This window comes from Physeter macrocephalus, chromosome 4 (assembly GCF_002837175.3).
Source record: "Physeter macrocephalus isolate SW-GA chromosome 4, ASM283717v5, whole genome shotgun sequence".
Lineage (NCBI taxonomy): Eukaryota > Metazoa > Chordata > Mammalia > Artiodactyla > Physeteridae > Physeter > Physeter macrocephalus.
This window is the reverse complement of record NC_041217.1, coordinates 119931504-119948633: the sequence shown is the minus strand read 5'-3', so window position 1 is coordinate 119948633 and position 17130 is coordinate 119931504. Positions and strand designations below refer to the sequence as shown.

Genomic DNA, 17130 nt, shown 5'->3' with positions numbered 1-17130 from the left:
AGACAAAGCAGAATCTAGATACAGCAAGAAGAAGGTGGCATAAATAGTTTATGAAGTTGTGAACACCCCTCCAAGGTGCTGACACCTAAACTGAGTCCTGAAGTAGGAATACTACTTTTCATGGGAGACACGAGCAGGAATAGTAAAGGCAATCACTCTCCAGGTTACCAAACTGGGAAAGTACAATACACACTTCAAATGCAGTGTTAACTTCTAAATGTGGCTTTACATTAAAACAAATTGTCTTCAAGTTCACAACAATTATAGTCTACTCTTGATAATCCATGTTAAAGAAGGGGGTAAAATTGTGAAGAAAACATATGTAACTTGTTCACAAATTCTAATTGAAAACATAAATTTTTTATATGTACTTAGATTATTAAACTTGAATTCTGAATGGGAAGGATATATTATTTGGTTGCCAATAAAATTAGATGTAAATATATTAGGGCATATATTGACTATATAAAATTGGAAGCACTTGGGTTTATTATCAAAAGTCTGCCTGGTATTAAGGATATTCTGAAACATTACTTGCTATAACAAGTCCCCTAATAACTGGCTTCAGAGAAATAGCCCCTGCAAGAAGAAATCAGATATTGTGTGGACCTATAAACTGTCCCAACCAAATACTTTCACCCAACCAAAAGTATTGATCTGTTAATGAAGCTGTGGGTAAAAATTGACTTTTTTGTAGCCCCAACAACTTTACACTAATTTAACTGTAGCACTCCTTTTAATTTATATTCAGGACATTCAAGATTATATGTTATAAAATTTCAAATGTGAAGGGAGCCAGCTCAGTTCCACAATTATAGTATTACATGGATAGAATACATTTTACAATTCAGTCATTGTCAGTTCTGATTGGTGGTATACTGCACTAGACAATGTAAACTGAAGGGCAATCAAGAACTGTTGAGTACATGCCAAAGGCTGATGCCATTTCTGACATTGACATGATATCAAATGGGAAGAAGGGGGACATGAAAGTGTATGGCATGATAACCATTATCACTATTCTTCCACTAAGAAGACATAGGAGGAGATGTAACAAAAATAATGATAACTATGCTTAGACAGACTACTTACTGAGATTGTTTCTGCTTGGAGGGACTAAGCAAAGAACTGTTCGTATAGAATCACTCAGCAAGCTCTCTAACAACCACATGTTATATAGATCCATTTTTGAAACTTTAAGTAATTTGTCCTACCAACATCAAATTAGTTTTCACTTTGAGGAACAGCCACAAGTGGCTAATTGATAAGTAAAAAGAAAAAATTAAGTAGAACTAATTTTTTTCCCTTCTCCACCTTTTTTTCCTTTGTTTTTAAATGACAAACCTCAAGACATGGAAATAAGGTATTTGCCCAAAGACAATAATTAGTTATTAATTGAACTTTAATTACAACACAATGTTATTTCCTTAGCAGGCCAGCTGACTCTTAGGAGGGGGGAAAGAAGGATGAAGAAGGAATGGAAGTGGCCTGAGTCATGAAGTTTAGGTTGTTCTGATGGTTTCAATGCCTCAGAGAAATATTTTCCAATTTAAAGGTAGGCTTTATTAAATGTATCTTCTCATTATGAGTCATGTATGTCTCTATCATAATACAGATGCTTTATTACAATTGCCTATTTACATGTCTATCCCTGGCCCTGTGAGCTCTTTGGAGTGCTTGGTACAGTGCATGCTTATTGAATGAATAATGAATCAATCAACAAATAAAGAGCTAAGCTGACAATTGAAAGAAGTCCTATCAATTTGGGAAAGAAAGTTTTAGCCAATGACAGAGATATTACTGTTTAATTTAGATTCTTTAATAAACTTTACTTCATGTTCACCCAGCAACAAAGGAACGCACAAGAAAGGTTAAAATCTTTTCATTTTCAGTCATAGAATATTGGAAACAAAAAGAGTAATATTTTTTCTTTCTTTAATATACTCTTACAGTTAGAGATATTGAGAACACCTGTTTAAATTACTATGCTATTGATTTTTTCACATTTACTTTCATTATTATATAATAGTTACTTTCAATATTATATAACAAGTCCTATTCATTTTTGAGGATTAATCTGAATATTACCTCAACAATGTTCAGATTCATAATGGTGATTTACAGTTCCATCCAACATACCATAAATTTAGATATTCTAGTGGAAAAGAAAGAAAATTTGTTTGACAAATAAGAATCTTACAAATTATGCTTGTCTAATACAAAAATATATTGTTTAGAAAGAAATTAAAGAGTGATTTTAATTGAATAAGTATAGACATCTTAGTGCTCAATTTTTCTTTTAGATAACTTTGTTCCAATATGAGTAATTTAATGTTTATTAAAAGAAGGAAAAAACCTAAATATATACCAATTAGTAATTCTGGTTTACTGTGTTTAAAGCAATGATTCTTTTAATTGCTTGTCAACCAGATGCAACACATCAAAAATTTAAACTTTCCTAAAGCTTGGGCACATCTTAACAAGAACACTTATACAGTGGAAGAATGATCTAGCTTTTAGGTGTAAATGAATTCACCATCCTAAATGTGATAATAATTATTCTAAGTGTATCAGTTTGATTTCATGGGATATATGTTCTTTATAATTTCTCTGTTAGAATCATAAAGGTAGGAGAAGTGTCAAGGTCAAATTTGTATTTTTCATCTTAAAAGCATCCTTTTAAATATTTATGAAGAGACTAGTATAAGATATAAATAGCAGATGCACAAGTGTAGATTGGGATAAATAAATCATATAACTGAAAATAAAGGAATTCAAAAAGAATGTAAATAGGCTTATTGAAGGAGTATTAGAACATATCTATGTATATGCTGAAGTGTTCTGTTAAATCAGTTGAAAACATGAAGGCATTAACATTAGATTTAGGCAATTCAGTAGAACACGGAGGTTGGTCAAAAAGGAATAGCTGAAGAAATAAGGTATTTACTAAATCTACCCTGACATTCTGACTGAAAAAAAAAAAAAACAAAAAAACACACAAGCAAGTGTAAAAGAAAAAGGAATGCTATTAGTTATGTATTCCTTAGAGAAGGCTTTTCCTTATAAGTTATAAACAAACATTCCTGGAAAAACTCAAATGGTCTTGTTAAAGAATTACTGTTTTTTGGTCTTATTTATTTATTGTTTTATATTTTCCTTAATTAAAAAAATTAATAAACCTTTTTGTTAAAACAATTTTAGATTTACAGAAAAACAGAGCAGAAAGCACAGAGTTTCCATATTCCTTCCCTTCCCTCCTCCCAGCCCCCGACAGTTTCCCCTATTATTAACATCTTAAGTTGGTTTGGTACATTTGTTACCATTGATGAGTCAATATTGATACATTATTATTAGCTAAAGTCTATAGTTTACATTAGTGTTTTACATTTCTGTGGTTTCTTCCAAATGTATAATGGCATATATCCACCCTTAGAATATCATACAGGAGATTTTCATGACCCTGAAGATTTCCTGTGCTCCACCTATTCCTCCCTCCCATTCTCCCTGCTCCCCTGGTAACCATTCATCTTTTTACTGTCTCCAAAGTTTTGCCGTTCCCAAAATGTCGTTTAGTTAGAATCATATAGTATACAGCCTTATCTCACTGGCTCTTTCAATTAGCAATATTCGTTTAAGTTTCTTCCATGATTTTTCTCGGCTTTGTACCTCCTTTCTTTTATTGCTGAATAAATTTCCACTGTATGAATGTCCATGCACATTCGTTTATCTATTCACCTGTGAAAAGGCATCTTGGTTGCTTCCACTTTTGTGATTCAGCTTTACAATATGACACTATATATGCACAGCCAAATCATCTATTGCCTCACTGATTACCATAAGATAGAACCCACTGAGAATGTGAAACAATCTTATTTTTCTCTTTATTTCAGTTTTCTCTCCTCTTTTCTCTTACATGGAATTCAAAGGCTCAAAAACCTTCCAGTGAGTATGCATCTCACTTTAAGCCATTTTAAAATAGTGCTCCTCGAAGTAAGCTACAAGTAGCATCTACGTTAGAATCACTAGGGGTGCCTGTTAAAATTCATATTCTAGGCCCTACTCCTGATCTACTGAATCAGAATTTCTTGGTATGGAGCCCCGGTTTCTATTTTTTTTACAAACTCCTCAGATAGTGTCTACTCTCACTAAAGTTTGAGAAGGTGACCATTTTTGTAATTAGGTTGTGTTTTTGATAATATATGACATTCTGCACTTCTGGAAATCTCAGAACTGGTAGAGTAGAGTTCAATTTAGAGCATGTTATCAACTCAGCGTAAAAATAATTTTTACAGAAATGTACAGAGAAGCGGAGGAAATATTTTCTGCTTCCATGTGGATGCCCTCCAGGATTCTTTAGGAAAGAAAAGCAGGATTGTTATCCTGGATCATTTACTTATTCCAGCCTTTTCTTCACCGCCCTGAAGGCACCTCCATTGCCCTCAATCCATGACCTAGACTCACAGTCATAAAAGGGCTAGTAGATAGTGTTCCTTTGGAAGTAGGAAATTCAATAACATTTAATATTTTAGGTATTGAGATTATCCTTTTCACCATTCTTTAGCAAAATTTATTGCCTCAGGGTGTAGAAAAATTCAATTGAGTTGCTGATTGGATTTTCAAACTCAGCAAAAATTGTAGCTTTGAAAGTCTGAGCTTTAATTTGTAAGAGCCAGCCTTTCCGAGAGAATACAAATATTTTCAAAAATTAAAAGGAAAAGTTCTAAAAATCAGTGCATTAAATTTATGTACCAAAGAGGAAATTGGAAAGACAACGTAAGATGATATAAGAACTAGCTTTTCTTTCGTTGGTAGAGGCAACACACAAACACACATACACACACACACACATACACACACACAGGTATAAGATTGGAAATAGTGGAGAGAGAAATCAGAAATAAAATCGGGAAAAATAGACAGATTTAGATGTCCTCAAGAAGGTCAAGAGCCCTGACTCCCATCCCTGTCCCTCTGGATTCAAGGTACAAAAACCATGGAAATCTGAGAGAAGGACACTTGTGCATTACTTCCCAAGGTGTAGCCCTGGGAGATTGCAAGCCTCTTAAAGAAGACTATCCAGTTTGATCTTTAGGACTGTACTGAATGCTTGGTCTCCAGTACCAAGCATTTAGGAAATCAGGTGCCTAGGCTGATGGGCCGGGGGGCAGCATGTCTGGGGAAAGCAAAGGCTTTCTGACCTGAAGGGATGGGGGGTCACACAAGTGCTGAGAGAAAGCTGGTGTAACTGAAGATGTCTGGCCTTCAAACAAGGAAAATGCAGAGTGCATGGATCAAGTAACCAAAGGCCACCACAGTGTAACAGACATTAACAGCCATGGCAGCATATACTGAGGAGGAGGGATAAGGAAAGTTATATCCAGGGGAGGACAGAGATGTCCATAACCCCAGACACCTGCTTCTCCAGCTATATCTGATCAGTATGAAGACCCTCCATCTGGAACTTAAGTTACCTTTGCTGAGAAAAAGTTTTGAGGAATAATAAATTTGTCTAAGCATTTGCTTCAAAAGGAAACAGTTGTTTGAACATTCAACTATAATAAATATAAAATTCATACCTATTACATTGAAACTATAGCCTCTGGAGATGAATTTCAAGATTGAAATGTATATATTCTAGGTATAATTACATTATCCAAAAGAAATATATAGTTAAAAATTAGATAACTTTTCTTTCTGGGTTTTCCATTTATTCTCCATCTTACCCTGAGTTCATTTATATCAATAGAAATATGCATGTACAAAGAGAAATGCCCCCATGAAGTAAATGGGAGGTGAATTAAAGAGGAATTATGGGAGACATCAATAATATATCTAACTTGGACTTTAGAATCATATAGACTCAGAATTGATTCCAGATTCCTCCACCTGCTAGCAAATATGGATTTTTCTCATCTATAACATGAGAATAATATATACCTTGCAGGATTGTATGAGGTATACATGACAAAATGTATGTAAAGCATTTAGACTAGTGTCTGGCACACTGTAAGCATTCCGTCCTATTATTTGTGATATTATTGTTCTTGTTATTTCATGAATTGCTATTTGTAGAACTCAGTGTCATATTCTTATCTATGACTCTTATGGTCAATATAATCAACAAGTGGTGTAAATTAATCATGGTCTATGTTGAGAATTTCTTCCTACAAAAATAATTTTATAGCTCTACTCTAGGCCAAATTTACAATCATTTCTATTAGTAGCATGCCATAAGATGTGGCCAAATTTACATTCATTTCTATTAGTAGCATGCCATAAGATGTGGGTTTCCATTATATATATATACTCTAGAGACAAGTTATATCACCAGTAACTCTTTTCCAACTGCCATTACTTTGGCTCAGGAGAAAATGATCCTGAAAGAAGATCTAGGTAGTTTTAATGGCTCTTTGTGAACCTCAGATATAACTGAATCATATTCTAGATTAAAGAAATGCCCATCAAGGTATATACAGGTAGATAACCAATTGATGAAGGCAAATAATCTTATGGAAGCATTTATTATTTATCTTTGATACAGCTCTTTTAAACAGACTGATTAATTCCCTTTATGATTTCACCCTTGAAAGCACAAACTATTTTGTTCTTTGTCATTGTTGTATGACATTCCATTTGGCGGTCAGCTTATTTTTAGCCAGACTATCAAAGTATTTTTCAACTGGACTGCCACTGCACTTGAACTTGGAATCTTGTAACCTGAGGAACTGCACTTGGGAAAAGGAGAATCTTCTAACAAATGGGAAATTATAAATCCAGACCAACCCAAACTTGTACTGGTAATTATTCTTATATCTTTAAATGTAATATAGTTCAATAGTTGTTATATATAGTTAACATTTCACTGGAATATCTGCTAATTTTTACAAGAGGATAAGACAACATATTATATGAAAGTGTTAAGAAGATTATCTGAGCTCAAATTATTTTTCTCTGAAAGATCTTTAGAAAAAAACAGAAAATTTCTTATAATTTTCTGTTTCTACTAGTTCCGAGGTATAATGTTATAGAAAAAATTTTGGAATACTGTTGAATATAGGGATTTTAGGATTACATCTTAAGTGTCTAGTATTTAAAACCTAAAAACTCATGTCTAGCAACTAGAGATTGCTGTAATTATAATGCAATAAAATCAAATGAAATAAGTCAAATATATTCTTCTATGTAAATATATTATCCAATATCAAATGGGTTCTTAATTACTACTATTCAATATGATTGCATTTTACGTATAAACATCTGCATTTTAAACTCACAGTCAGTAATTTAAATTAAGTATTGTATAATTCAGAGTAAAAAACAGAGTTTTAATCACTTGTATGTTATGATCTGTGTCTACATTTTGCAAAGCAGAGCTATGAATCAATTCCTTTTGTTTTTCTTTACTAGATGAATGGAAGAAGAAAGTCAGTGAATCTTATGTTATTGTAATAGAAAGATTAGAAGATGACCTGCGGATCAAAGAAAAAGAACTTACAGAACTAAGACATATATTTGGGTAAAGTTGTCAGTTATTATTTCTCTGTATAAGTGTTTTCATTGTTGATCTAGTTTTTAGCTATATCTGTGTTTAAAAACACAACCCATATAACCTCCTGTGTTAACCTTAGAATATAAGGTTATCTCTTCCTGCCCATTCATATAGCCCCTAAAATGCAAATATCTTATCTCCTTAAAATATGCCTTGCCTGTTCCCATCACTAAAGTTTAAAGAGAAAGGAACCTAAAGGCTAGCCTTTGAATACAAACTGTTGCTGATCTGAATAATCTTCTCTAGAATTAGATCATTCTTGTGAGTCATGCCAGCAACAAACAGTAAGACTTCTCTTCCCAAGTGGTGGTAGAATATTGGCCACATTTTTCTTTTTGGACTACTAGAGAACTCCAATTTTAACAAACCCTTCCATATCTTGACATTGAAACACTGCCTGTTAATGAAACTGTATCATTCTTCCCCTGAACAATCATATACCAATGTGTAATGTTGGCTTCAGGCTTTCAGTGGGTTTTGTTCCATGATAACAAGATAAAAATAATCTGGCATATTGTCACAACCTTGTAAGACACAAAATGTTCAGAAAAGAGGGGCAGAGCCCTTATATACACAAGCAACCTTTTGGAGAAATTGAATCTTGGCATTGAGAAACAATCTATTTTGGAGAGTCAATTTAAGTTAACTGCCTGACTGAGGCAAAGTTCCACAAAGGCCAATTAGCCATGTTCACTTACAGCTGTGTTATTCATGTAATGCACTGATGACAAAGAACTCTAACCATTTTACTTGGAAAATAAGTGTAAAGCAATGACCAAATGACATATTTTTCAAAACAAATTTCAGATATAGTAAACATACAAAGCTCACATAACTGGCACATAAAATTACCCATGTATAATATAGTTTATATAAAATTTGTCAGTGGGTTAATAAGGCCTTCATAAGTATTCAATTTATGGTTTGGGAAGTAGTTAATTTTCTGTGTTATTTAGCCCAAAATGATTAATTCAACTTTGACACTCCTGATAAGATACACTGGGATGACTTTTGCAAGTATTATCATATGCTCACTTATGGGAAAACATTTGAAAGTCCTGTAGAGATGTGACTGGCACTTTGGTATAATAGATTTATACATACATATTAATTTTGTTGGAAAAGAGCTATGAATGTAGAACTTAATCATAAACCCTCTAGCTCTTATTGACAGATAAATACGCTGAATGAAATGTGATTAAATTGGAGATTTTCCTCAACTTTATAAAGTTAAAATCTCTTTTATTTGTTGTTATTTTTTAAATTTGGGAAGTATTATGCAAATATGTCAAGGCTAATTTAAACAAACATCCTTTTAAGGATTAAGCTTGAAATGTACTTTTTTCTCTTACCACATCAACAGCAAGCAGCTCTTTCTGCAGGTCCTACTGTAGCTGGATTTATTGTGCCAGCTATATTCAAGGTGTTATTCCAGACACATCAAATATAAACCATTATTTAATCCACACCATGACTCTGTGTGATAGATAATATTACTTCTGGTGGATAATAAAGTAAGGAGCAGAGATGTTGGATCTTGTCAAGGTCATATGGTCAGTAAGCACTGGAACTGTGATTTGTAGCAAGGTCTCCCCAGCTTCCTACTACACACTGATTCTTGCTCCCGGAGTTTCACAATCTGGTTGAAGGGAAAGGCATATATAAATAACTCAGAGAAGACAGCCTATGACAAGTGCTAAGTGGAAGAAAAAACAAGATGGCTTTCAAATACAAAAAAAGAAGGTTTGTTGTCTTGATTTATTCATTGGTTTTGTAAAGCATTCCAGATAAAAGGCATAGTTGAGTAAAGATATATAGGCAAGAATGGATGGGTACCATGGAAAGTCTACTGGTAGCAAGAAAACTTAATGTCTTGACCATTTTACCTAAGCTGAGTAAGAAAGCTGTGTCAGTCAGCATAAGGATTTTGCAACCATAGTTTTAAATCCAGTTTCTTTTATTTATAAGCAATGTATCTTTGGGTATATTACTTAATCTTGAGACTCATTTTCATCTGTAAAATGAGGTTAATAATAACGACCTTACAGGACATTTGAAAAATGATGTCAAATGCTGAGTACAGGGCCTAATGCACAGTAAGCATTGAATAACTGGAGGTTTCTATTATCATGATTGCTTGGGTAAATAAGGGCAGTTTGAAAGACTGAAGACTTTATTACCAAGTGGGAGTAACAAATAGTTTATTCAAAGTTAAGAAGTGAGAAAGTTAGGATAAAGTGTTTTTATATCAAGAGGATGTTTTCAAAAATAAGAATGTAAAATGTTAGAACAATTCAAAATGGTGCCAAAATCTGAAATATAACTTTTAAAGATTGTAACCAAGAGGTATTTGAAGAATTTTCAGACTAGAGTATTAGAAGGCTCATCAAAATGGATGTCAAATTCCCTGAGAATAATGGTAGGGCATTTTGAGGAGAGGAAGACTGGTAGCCTGGTGCTGAAGCCATTAAAGAACCTACAGAAATGTCCCATTAGCCAGAAGTGATAATAATGAGGCTGAGGAGAGGATTACCCACAGCCTAGAATAATGTTTCTCCAAGGGCTAAGGACCTCCCGCAGTAAAATAGCCAGCAGTTCTTGCAAAAATTTTAGAATACATGATTCTACCCCATATCAAATGAATTAGAATCTCTGGGGATGATTTCCAGAGACCTGAATTTTTAACAAGCTCCCCAGGTAATACTTTTGCATGCTAAAAATGATACTTCAGCTAAAGTTTGAAAACTACACTTCTAGAAAGATACCTAAGTTGCACTGAGAACTCTGCCTGCGGTTATATGGGTGAAGGGATGAGGAATATGAAAACAGAAAGCGGGCAACTAGTATGGTCTACAGAGAGTCAAGGGAGCAAACAAAGAAACAAACAGAACCAGAGTACTCTGCTTTGTCTGCTTCCATCAAGGCAGATAGCATCATAGAGAAAGAAAGTCAATCCTGCCTAGGGCAGAGTTCTCAGGATTTTCTTTTCTCTAGAATAATATGATGGATGACAAGGGAAGAAAAGAATGGAATATTGAGAATATAAATTGTCTTACTCATTGGCTTACACACCAAAATTTTCAGAGTAGTTGGGAAGTTTAAACATAATATTGTATGAGATCACATTTAATCGAGTATCTAGGACATTTTAGGTGTTAAATCTTAGAATCTTTCTTTCTCATCTTTATTCATGCTTTATGTGATGTAAGAAATACTTCTGTGATGGACAACTGTGTAATGCTGCTTGACATCAGGCTTCCTCTAAACATATAGATAGAAAGAAAACTATAAGGTGCCTAAAAAGAAGCATTTAATACTAGAGTCATAGATCACTAGTGTAAACATGGATTTGCCTGTGTTTTTTCTTTTTGCAGCTTTTTGGTTGTTTTCATTTGTTGACAAGTTTCTTTATAGCATTTATGGTAGAAACTAATTCCATTCATTAAAAGAGATTTTCTGCATCATAAAGCAAGACTTATGTCACCTCAAATACACAATCTCCTGGTATAGCTTTCACCCACAATATAGTACAGAACAATATAAGTACTAAACTTAAAAAAGACAAACAGAACTAACCATTATCTTGCTTATGCCAATTTATAGCAGCTTTGAAAGAAGAGCTTGCTATGGGAAAGAAGAGGAATGGAAATTGAATGTTCCTTCATCTTCCACAACAAAGTTGAATTCACTCATAATTTTGAACATTTGTTGAGATAATAGAGGAGAGACTGGAAAAAATGAGGAAATAGAGAAGGCAGAAGAAGGAAAGACAGAAGTGGTACACTGAAGTACATTGTGTGGTTATTTCCTCCTCTTTGCTCTCTCTGATCTTTATGTTTATCAATATAATAGCACTTACTACCTGGTGTTGTCTTTATTCATTTTACAGTTCTGTCTAACCTCTAGTATATGTGTTCACTGAAGGCAGCTTCTTTGTCCACTTAGCTTTATTTATATTTGTATGTATTTGTAATAGCTATTTGTATAGCACTTGAAAGGAAAACAAATTAACAACTTAGTGCCTACCATATGCCAGGCATGCTTCTAGGTATTTTAATATGCATTAGCTCATGTAATCGTAAATGTATATATGTAACGTGCTTTGAGCTCGGTGACTGGCACATGGTAAACACTCAAAAATGTTAGTTAAAAACTAATCGTCATTGTTTATGTTCACATCCTTCTGGAGTAGGTATTGCACTTGCCATTTTATACCTGAAGAAAATAAGGCTAATCAAATTAAACTGGCTTGAGCCAGGTTACACAACTTGTACAGTTGTGCAGGGATTCCATCCATCTGTACTTCACTTCAAAATGTATGATCTTCATGATCTTATTTCTCAAACTAGGAAGGGGAAAGAAGTATGGATAAGAATTATCTTTGAAAACTTTTCACCTACCCCATGCCACTCTACAAGTTTGCTATGTCCTGTGTACTAGAACTGTCCCTGCATGTGGGAGTGGAAGAATATATTTTACACTCCCACTCGCACACCTTGGTGATACACGGACCCTTACATGAACTTTGAAAACCACTTACATGATGGGTCTCCACATGCAACTTTTAAAAGGCTTCCAATTAAATTATTTTGTTTCAATGTTTTTAAATCTTTAGAAGTTTTAGGACTATGTTTTTCTGATTTCATTGTCAAGCCTACTTTTAATCTGCTTAATCTGTAATATGTCTATGAAGAGATTCCAAAGAAGTTATAATTTTTCAGTGCTATGACTTTTCAACATGATCAGAAAAACCCTATTTTTTCTCATTTTTAATCTCATTTTGTAATTGAGTAGCTATACCTTGGTCAATAATGCTAATACCTCACTTTGAAATTGATTAGGTTTAATAAATAAAAGTAGTCAAGAGGATGCTCTGTTCCATGGGAAAGCAGTTGCAATATTTAGAAGAATTGAAAAAGAAAAAAAACAAAGGAGGTTTTCTGAGATGTAACTTCCTGCTTATTTTCTCCCTGAAAAGTTCCTCTGGGCCCAGCTGCAGTCCACCATACTTATGCTCCAAATGAAATATCTTCCCAAAACCTACTTTTTCAGAACTATAACCAATTATGAAAATTAGCTATTATAAAATGAATAGCTCCAGAAACATCACAGACTGACCTTACCAAAGGAGAGTGAAATTCTCTATCAAGGTGCTAAGTAGAGTATTGAGGGAGTAAATTCCATCTTAAAAAAATAAAATTGAGTGAAAGGATTATTTGGTATATTTGATAAGTGCATTGTGTTAATTAGCAATGAAACAGGAAACAACGACCAAAAGACCTCAAACCAAAAAGCAGAGAATTCACATTGTCCCAAGACTGTCTACCTGTCTATTTCTTTTCTTGCTTGTCTAGGTAAAATTAGCTAAGTAATAGTTTTACAGGAATATCTTGTAAAAAACCTTGAAGCAGCCTGTTCTCAAACACTCTTTCTGTCCCTGTCTCTGTCTCTTTCTCTCTAGCTTAGTACATCACTCGCTCTCACTATCTCTCCCCCTTTTGTCCTCCCACTATTCTTCCCTCCTATCCCATACTGCCTCCATCTTCCCTTTCACTTTCCTATCCCCCTTCTCAAATGCCAAGCAAAACAATAAAAAAGTTAAAATAATATCAATGCTTTAGTAAAAATAGTTATTATAGCAGCTAGTATTTATAAAAGTCTTACAAGATCTAACCCATTTAAGCCTCACAATAACCCTATGAGATAATAATTATTATTGTACCAGTTTTATCATCCTTAATTATTCTTACCCTGCCACTGTATCTCAATAGTTGTTTATTGTATGAATGAAAGAATGAATATGCTTCATATTGTTAGTTTGCAGGTTTGATCTGGAAGATATTGGACAAATATGTTTCTGGATATTTCTTGGGGATATATCTTGGGAACAGATCTTATTGATGATTCTTCTGTTTTTATTGTTTGGGGGGAAATCAGCAGCAGCCATCAAGAACTGCACAAGAAGTTACAACCAGCCATTTGAAACCTAAATTATCAGTTTTGGAAACTAGATGATCCATAACAAATTTTTACCTTCTTTCTACTTTCTTCGCCTTTACCTACATTTCAGCCAATGAATTAATTTAAGAAATGTATCTACCTATCTGAATATTTTGGCTTTGGCCAAGTGTTCAAATGTTACATTTTAATAAGTTTCCATTTGTGAACATGTCAGATATCTTCTTGAAAGGATGAGGTCATGAGAAGTTTAATTGGATCACAAAACTGCATACTTTTCTGGATAAAAGGTAAAGGCTAAGAAGAGAGTTCATTATGCTACAAGAAAGAAAGTAACCTTTGTGCCCAAAACTACCATTTTTAATGATGAAGGACAGAATTTACTATTAGAAATATATTCATATAGTGACTTCATTTTAATTAAGAACTTCATTCATGCACCAGCAAGCACTGTGAACTCATTAGGATGTGTTAAGTTACAGTAGGGCATGGCAGGTGATAAAAAATGTAAGGGAAAATTAAAAAATAAATTGAGCTTAGGATATTAGAATACATAAGTGATGCTCAATTGGCAGTGAATTTGACACATACAGTTCCTTTAGAAGAGGCAAAAGAAGCGAAAATATCTCCCCTAGGAATGATTGCTTTAAAATCTCGAATATTTTAATTGCATGTATCAAACATTTGACAGGAACATTTGACTAGAAGTTAACAGGAAGTGAGAATTAGGATTCAAGTATAGCCCCAAAGTAACTCTCATTAAAAAAAAAATACATTCCAATTATTAAAGTTAAGATAAAAATTTTACTATTAAAATTGCACTTAACTGCCAAACACTGTGGGAGTCTATTCTCTGTTTATTCATTTTGTTGGCATTAACAGAAGTTGCATGAGTTCAGGGAAAATAGAATTCAAGAGGAAAATAAATAAGAGACAGACTACAGCTCAGTTTTGACAAGGAGCTATTTAGGACTGTATACTGATTTACTTATGAATGGTCAAATCTAGTGTAAGATTCCATAAGTTAAAGAATGATTGTTGAATAAAAGGTCTCTAATATAATTCATACTTTCAGTCTTATTTATGTAAACAATATACATTACTTTAGTGTTTTTTAAAAATAAAGCAATGGACTTTATCGCCTTATTTTTCTGTTTATTCAGTGTTTATTTTCGTTGCAAAGCTGCTTGGAACATTAGAGATCAGGACTATTGCTAAGGTCAATTGCAGGATTCTCTCTATTGTGCATGTTCCCAAGACTGACACACTTAAACGATCCAGGAATTAGTGAATAGTTCCTATCAAGTAGACTGTTGAAAACAACCTGAAATGAGCATTAAGAACAGAGGTGGAGCACACAGTTGGGTGTTCAGTAGGTGTTGTACCAGACTGATTGAATATATCATCAAAGTTAGAACTTGGAAAAAGAAAGCAATTGAGTGTACCTTCTCAATAAAATGATTTTCAGCACAACCTTTATTTCCTTTGGATTTTATTGTTCTTTTAATATCTCCAGTGTTGAAAATGCCTTCCCCATAGTAATGATGCTGCTGGACTTGTATTACAAAACTGTGATTCTAGTAGTTGCTCTGAATCACTGATAGGTACTAGGTGTCACAACAGTGAACTTGGTCAAAATAGGGAAATTTTACAGGTTGTGAAATGTGAGAGGTCAAAGAAGTTCAAACTTTGTTTGAAAATTGTGCTAAAGTTCTCTCAAGACTTAGACTACAAAAGGAAAGTTGTACATTCACAGTAAACTTGCTAAAAATAGTAATGATAATGTATCATGTATCAAGTACTATAGTAAGCACTTAATTTCATTTTTCTTCACAACACAATGTCATATGAATCATTTTAATAATTTTATAACTGAAGAAAGTGAGACTTGAGGAGGTTAAATAGCTTGCCCAAATTGGAAAAAAAAAACAAACAAAAAAAGCACTCCTTAAAGATAGGAACAGGATAGGATTTCAGTCCTGGTATGAATACAAGGCCCAAGATTTAAGAAGTACTTACACTGCTGAAATGATTTTTTTCCACTTTTAAAACATCAAAACATGGTAGGTATTGCTGTATAATATTAGAGATACACATTGAAAAACTAATTTTTCTCAAGGGTTTATTGCTACAGAGGAGTTCTCAAGCTTTATCTTCTTTCAGTATTTGCCATTCAGTTTGTTATAGTTAGCTCAAAAGAAAGTATCATTACTTCCTTCTCTCTTTTTCTCTTAGGCTGAAGGTTGTATAGTTCTTTACATTTAACAGAGGGCTTCCCTCTCCCGCCCCACTCCAGTACTTTGTTTTCTGTCTTGTGTTCTTATTGTGTGTTTCATTTGCTAGATAATGGAAGGACCAAGGAAGAAAAGCCAAAGCAGCTCAGAGCTTCTGAATCACTGTCAATCAATTGCTAGCTACAGTTTTCTTTTCCTTTTTATTTATGGACACTAATTTCCTATAAACTTTAAGAGAGAAATCCAATATACCTAGCTTTAAAGCAGAGTTCAGCTCTTCAGAAAACCTGTACTATTTGGAATCATAACCATGGAAAAGACCTCTATGAATGCATTTCCAAGTTGGGCTGCTGAGTGTACTTTGTTTAGTAGTACCTATAGTTGAATTTCTCCCAGACATCTATAATACACCTGGCTTTGAGAATTTAGATGTCTGGCTCAGGCAAAGGCCACATATTTCCAAGAACCATATTATTTCATAAAGTTTCTGTTCATACCATAAAATAGCTATACCATTTACAATTAGGCTCCTTTGGTAGACATTTTAAATAGTGGTATTTTCATCAGATTTTTTTGTTTGTTTGCATTGTTCATTGAGCTGAGGAAGGTGCAGATAGAAGTGAGTTATATTCTTAACTATTTTTCATGAAATCCTGGGCTCCTTGCTATATTATATTAGCAACATTTGTAAAAATGACTTGGTGTTCATTGTACTTCAACGTGTGGCATTCCAAAGCAAGTTGAGGTATATTTCTCAATGTGAGTAACTATGTCTGTGGACTTTGCTACTGGGAAGTTGAACATAGAAAGCAAGAAAGTGAAGAGGGTGAGAAAGTTCTGCAATATTCCCATGTCTGTGAAAACAAACTACTGGACTTGCCATTTCTAGTTAAAGCATTTCACTGAAATCCTTCAAAATCCCTGGAATTAGAGGCTTCTCTTTTTAGCAGCATCCTGGAGAATAGCACCCTTTTCTTTTTCTGTTTTAAAATTTCAGTAGCTTTTGAAGTTCTTAACTAGGTGCCTTGATGATAATGTTCTGAATTTATAGTACCTTTCAAGTGTAAGTACTTTACAAATGATATGGAAGGCTCATTCACCAAAGACTTTGCTATCTCACTAAAGCTGCTGGAGATTTAAATAGGCAGGAGGCAGCTTGAAATTAACCTGGGAGGCCAAAGTTATGATCTCATTTCTACTGAAAAATGTCCTGGGAGTACCAGTGACCTCAAGAGGTCGAGAATTTTAGCTTTACATTCTTTTCAAAGGCTACCTACGGCTCTCTAGGGCCCTCCTGGTGCAATGGTCTTTGTTCAAAGGCAAGGATTTCATTAATTGAATCACTAACACTACTTCTCTTCTCACCTGGGACTGTATCATAGTACCTTA

General features: G+C 33.9%; 1 protein-coding gene across 5 annotated transcripts in view; it reads left to right on the top strand.

Annotated features, from left to right (window-relative positions):
• The first annotated feature begins 1437 nt into the window (after window positions 1-1437).
• Window positions 1438-17130, top strand: part of TNNI3K (TNNI3 interacting kinase) — a 280116-nt gene continuing 264423 nt past the window's right edge. For 3 of the 5 annotated variants that reach the window (XM_028489254.2, XM_028489258.2, XM_028489257.2), the window contains exons 1-3: window positions 1438-1555; window positions 6645-6797; window positions 7408-7516. In XM_028489254.2, the coding sequence (XP_028345055.1) occupies window positions 6758-6797; window positions 7408-7516 (149 nt within the window). In that variant the 5' untranslated portion in view covers window positions 1438-1555; window positions 6645-6757. Of the gene's footprint in view, window positions 1556-3890; window positions 3943-6590; window positions 6798-7407; window positions 7517-17130 lie in introns of all 5 variants that reach the window. The other 2 variants (XM_028489256.1, XM_028489255.1) reach the window with 2 other exon arrangements.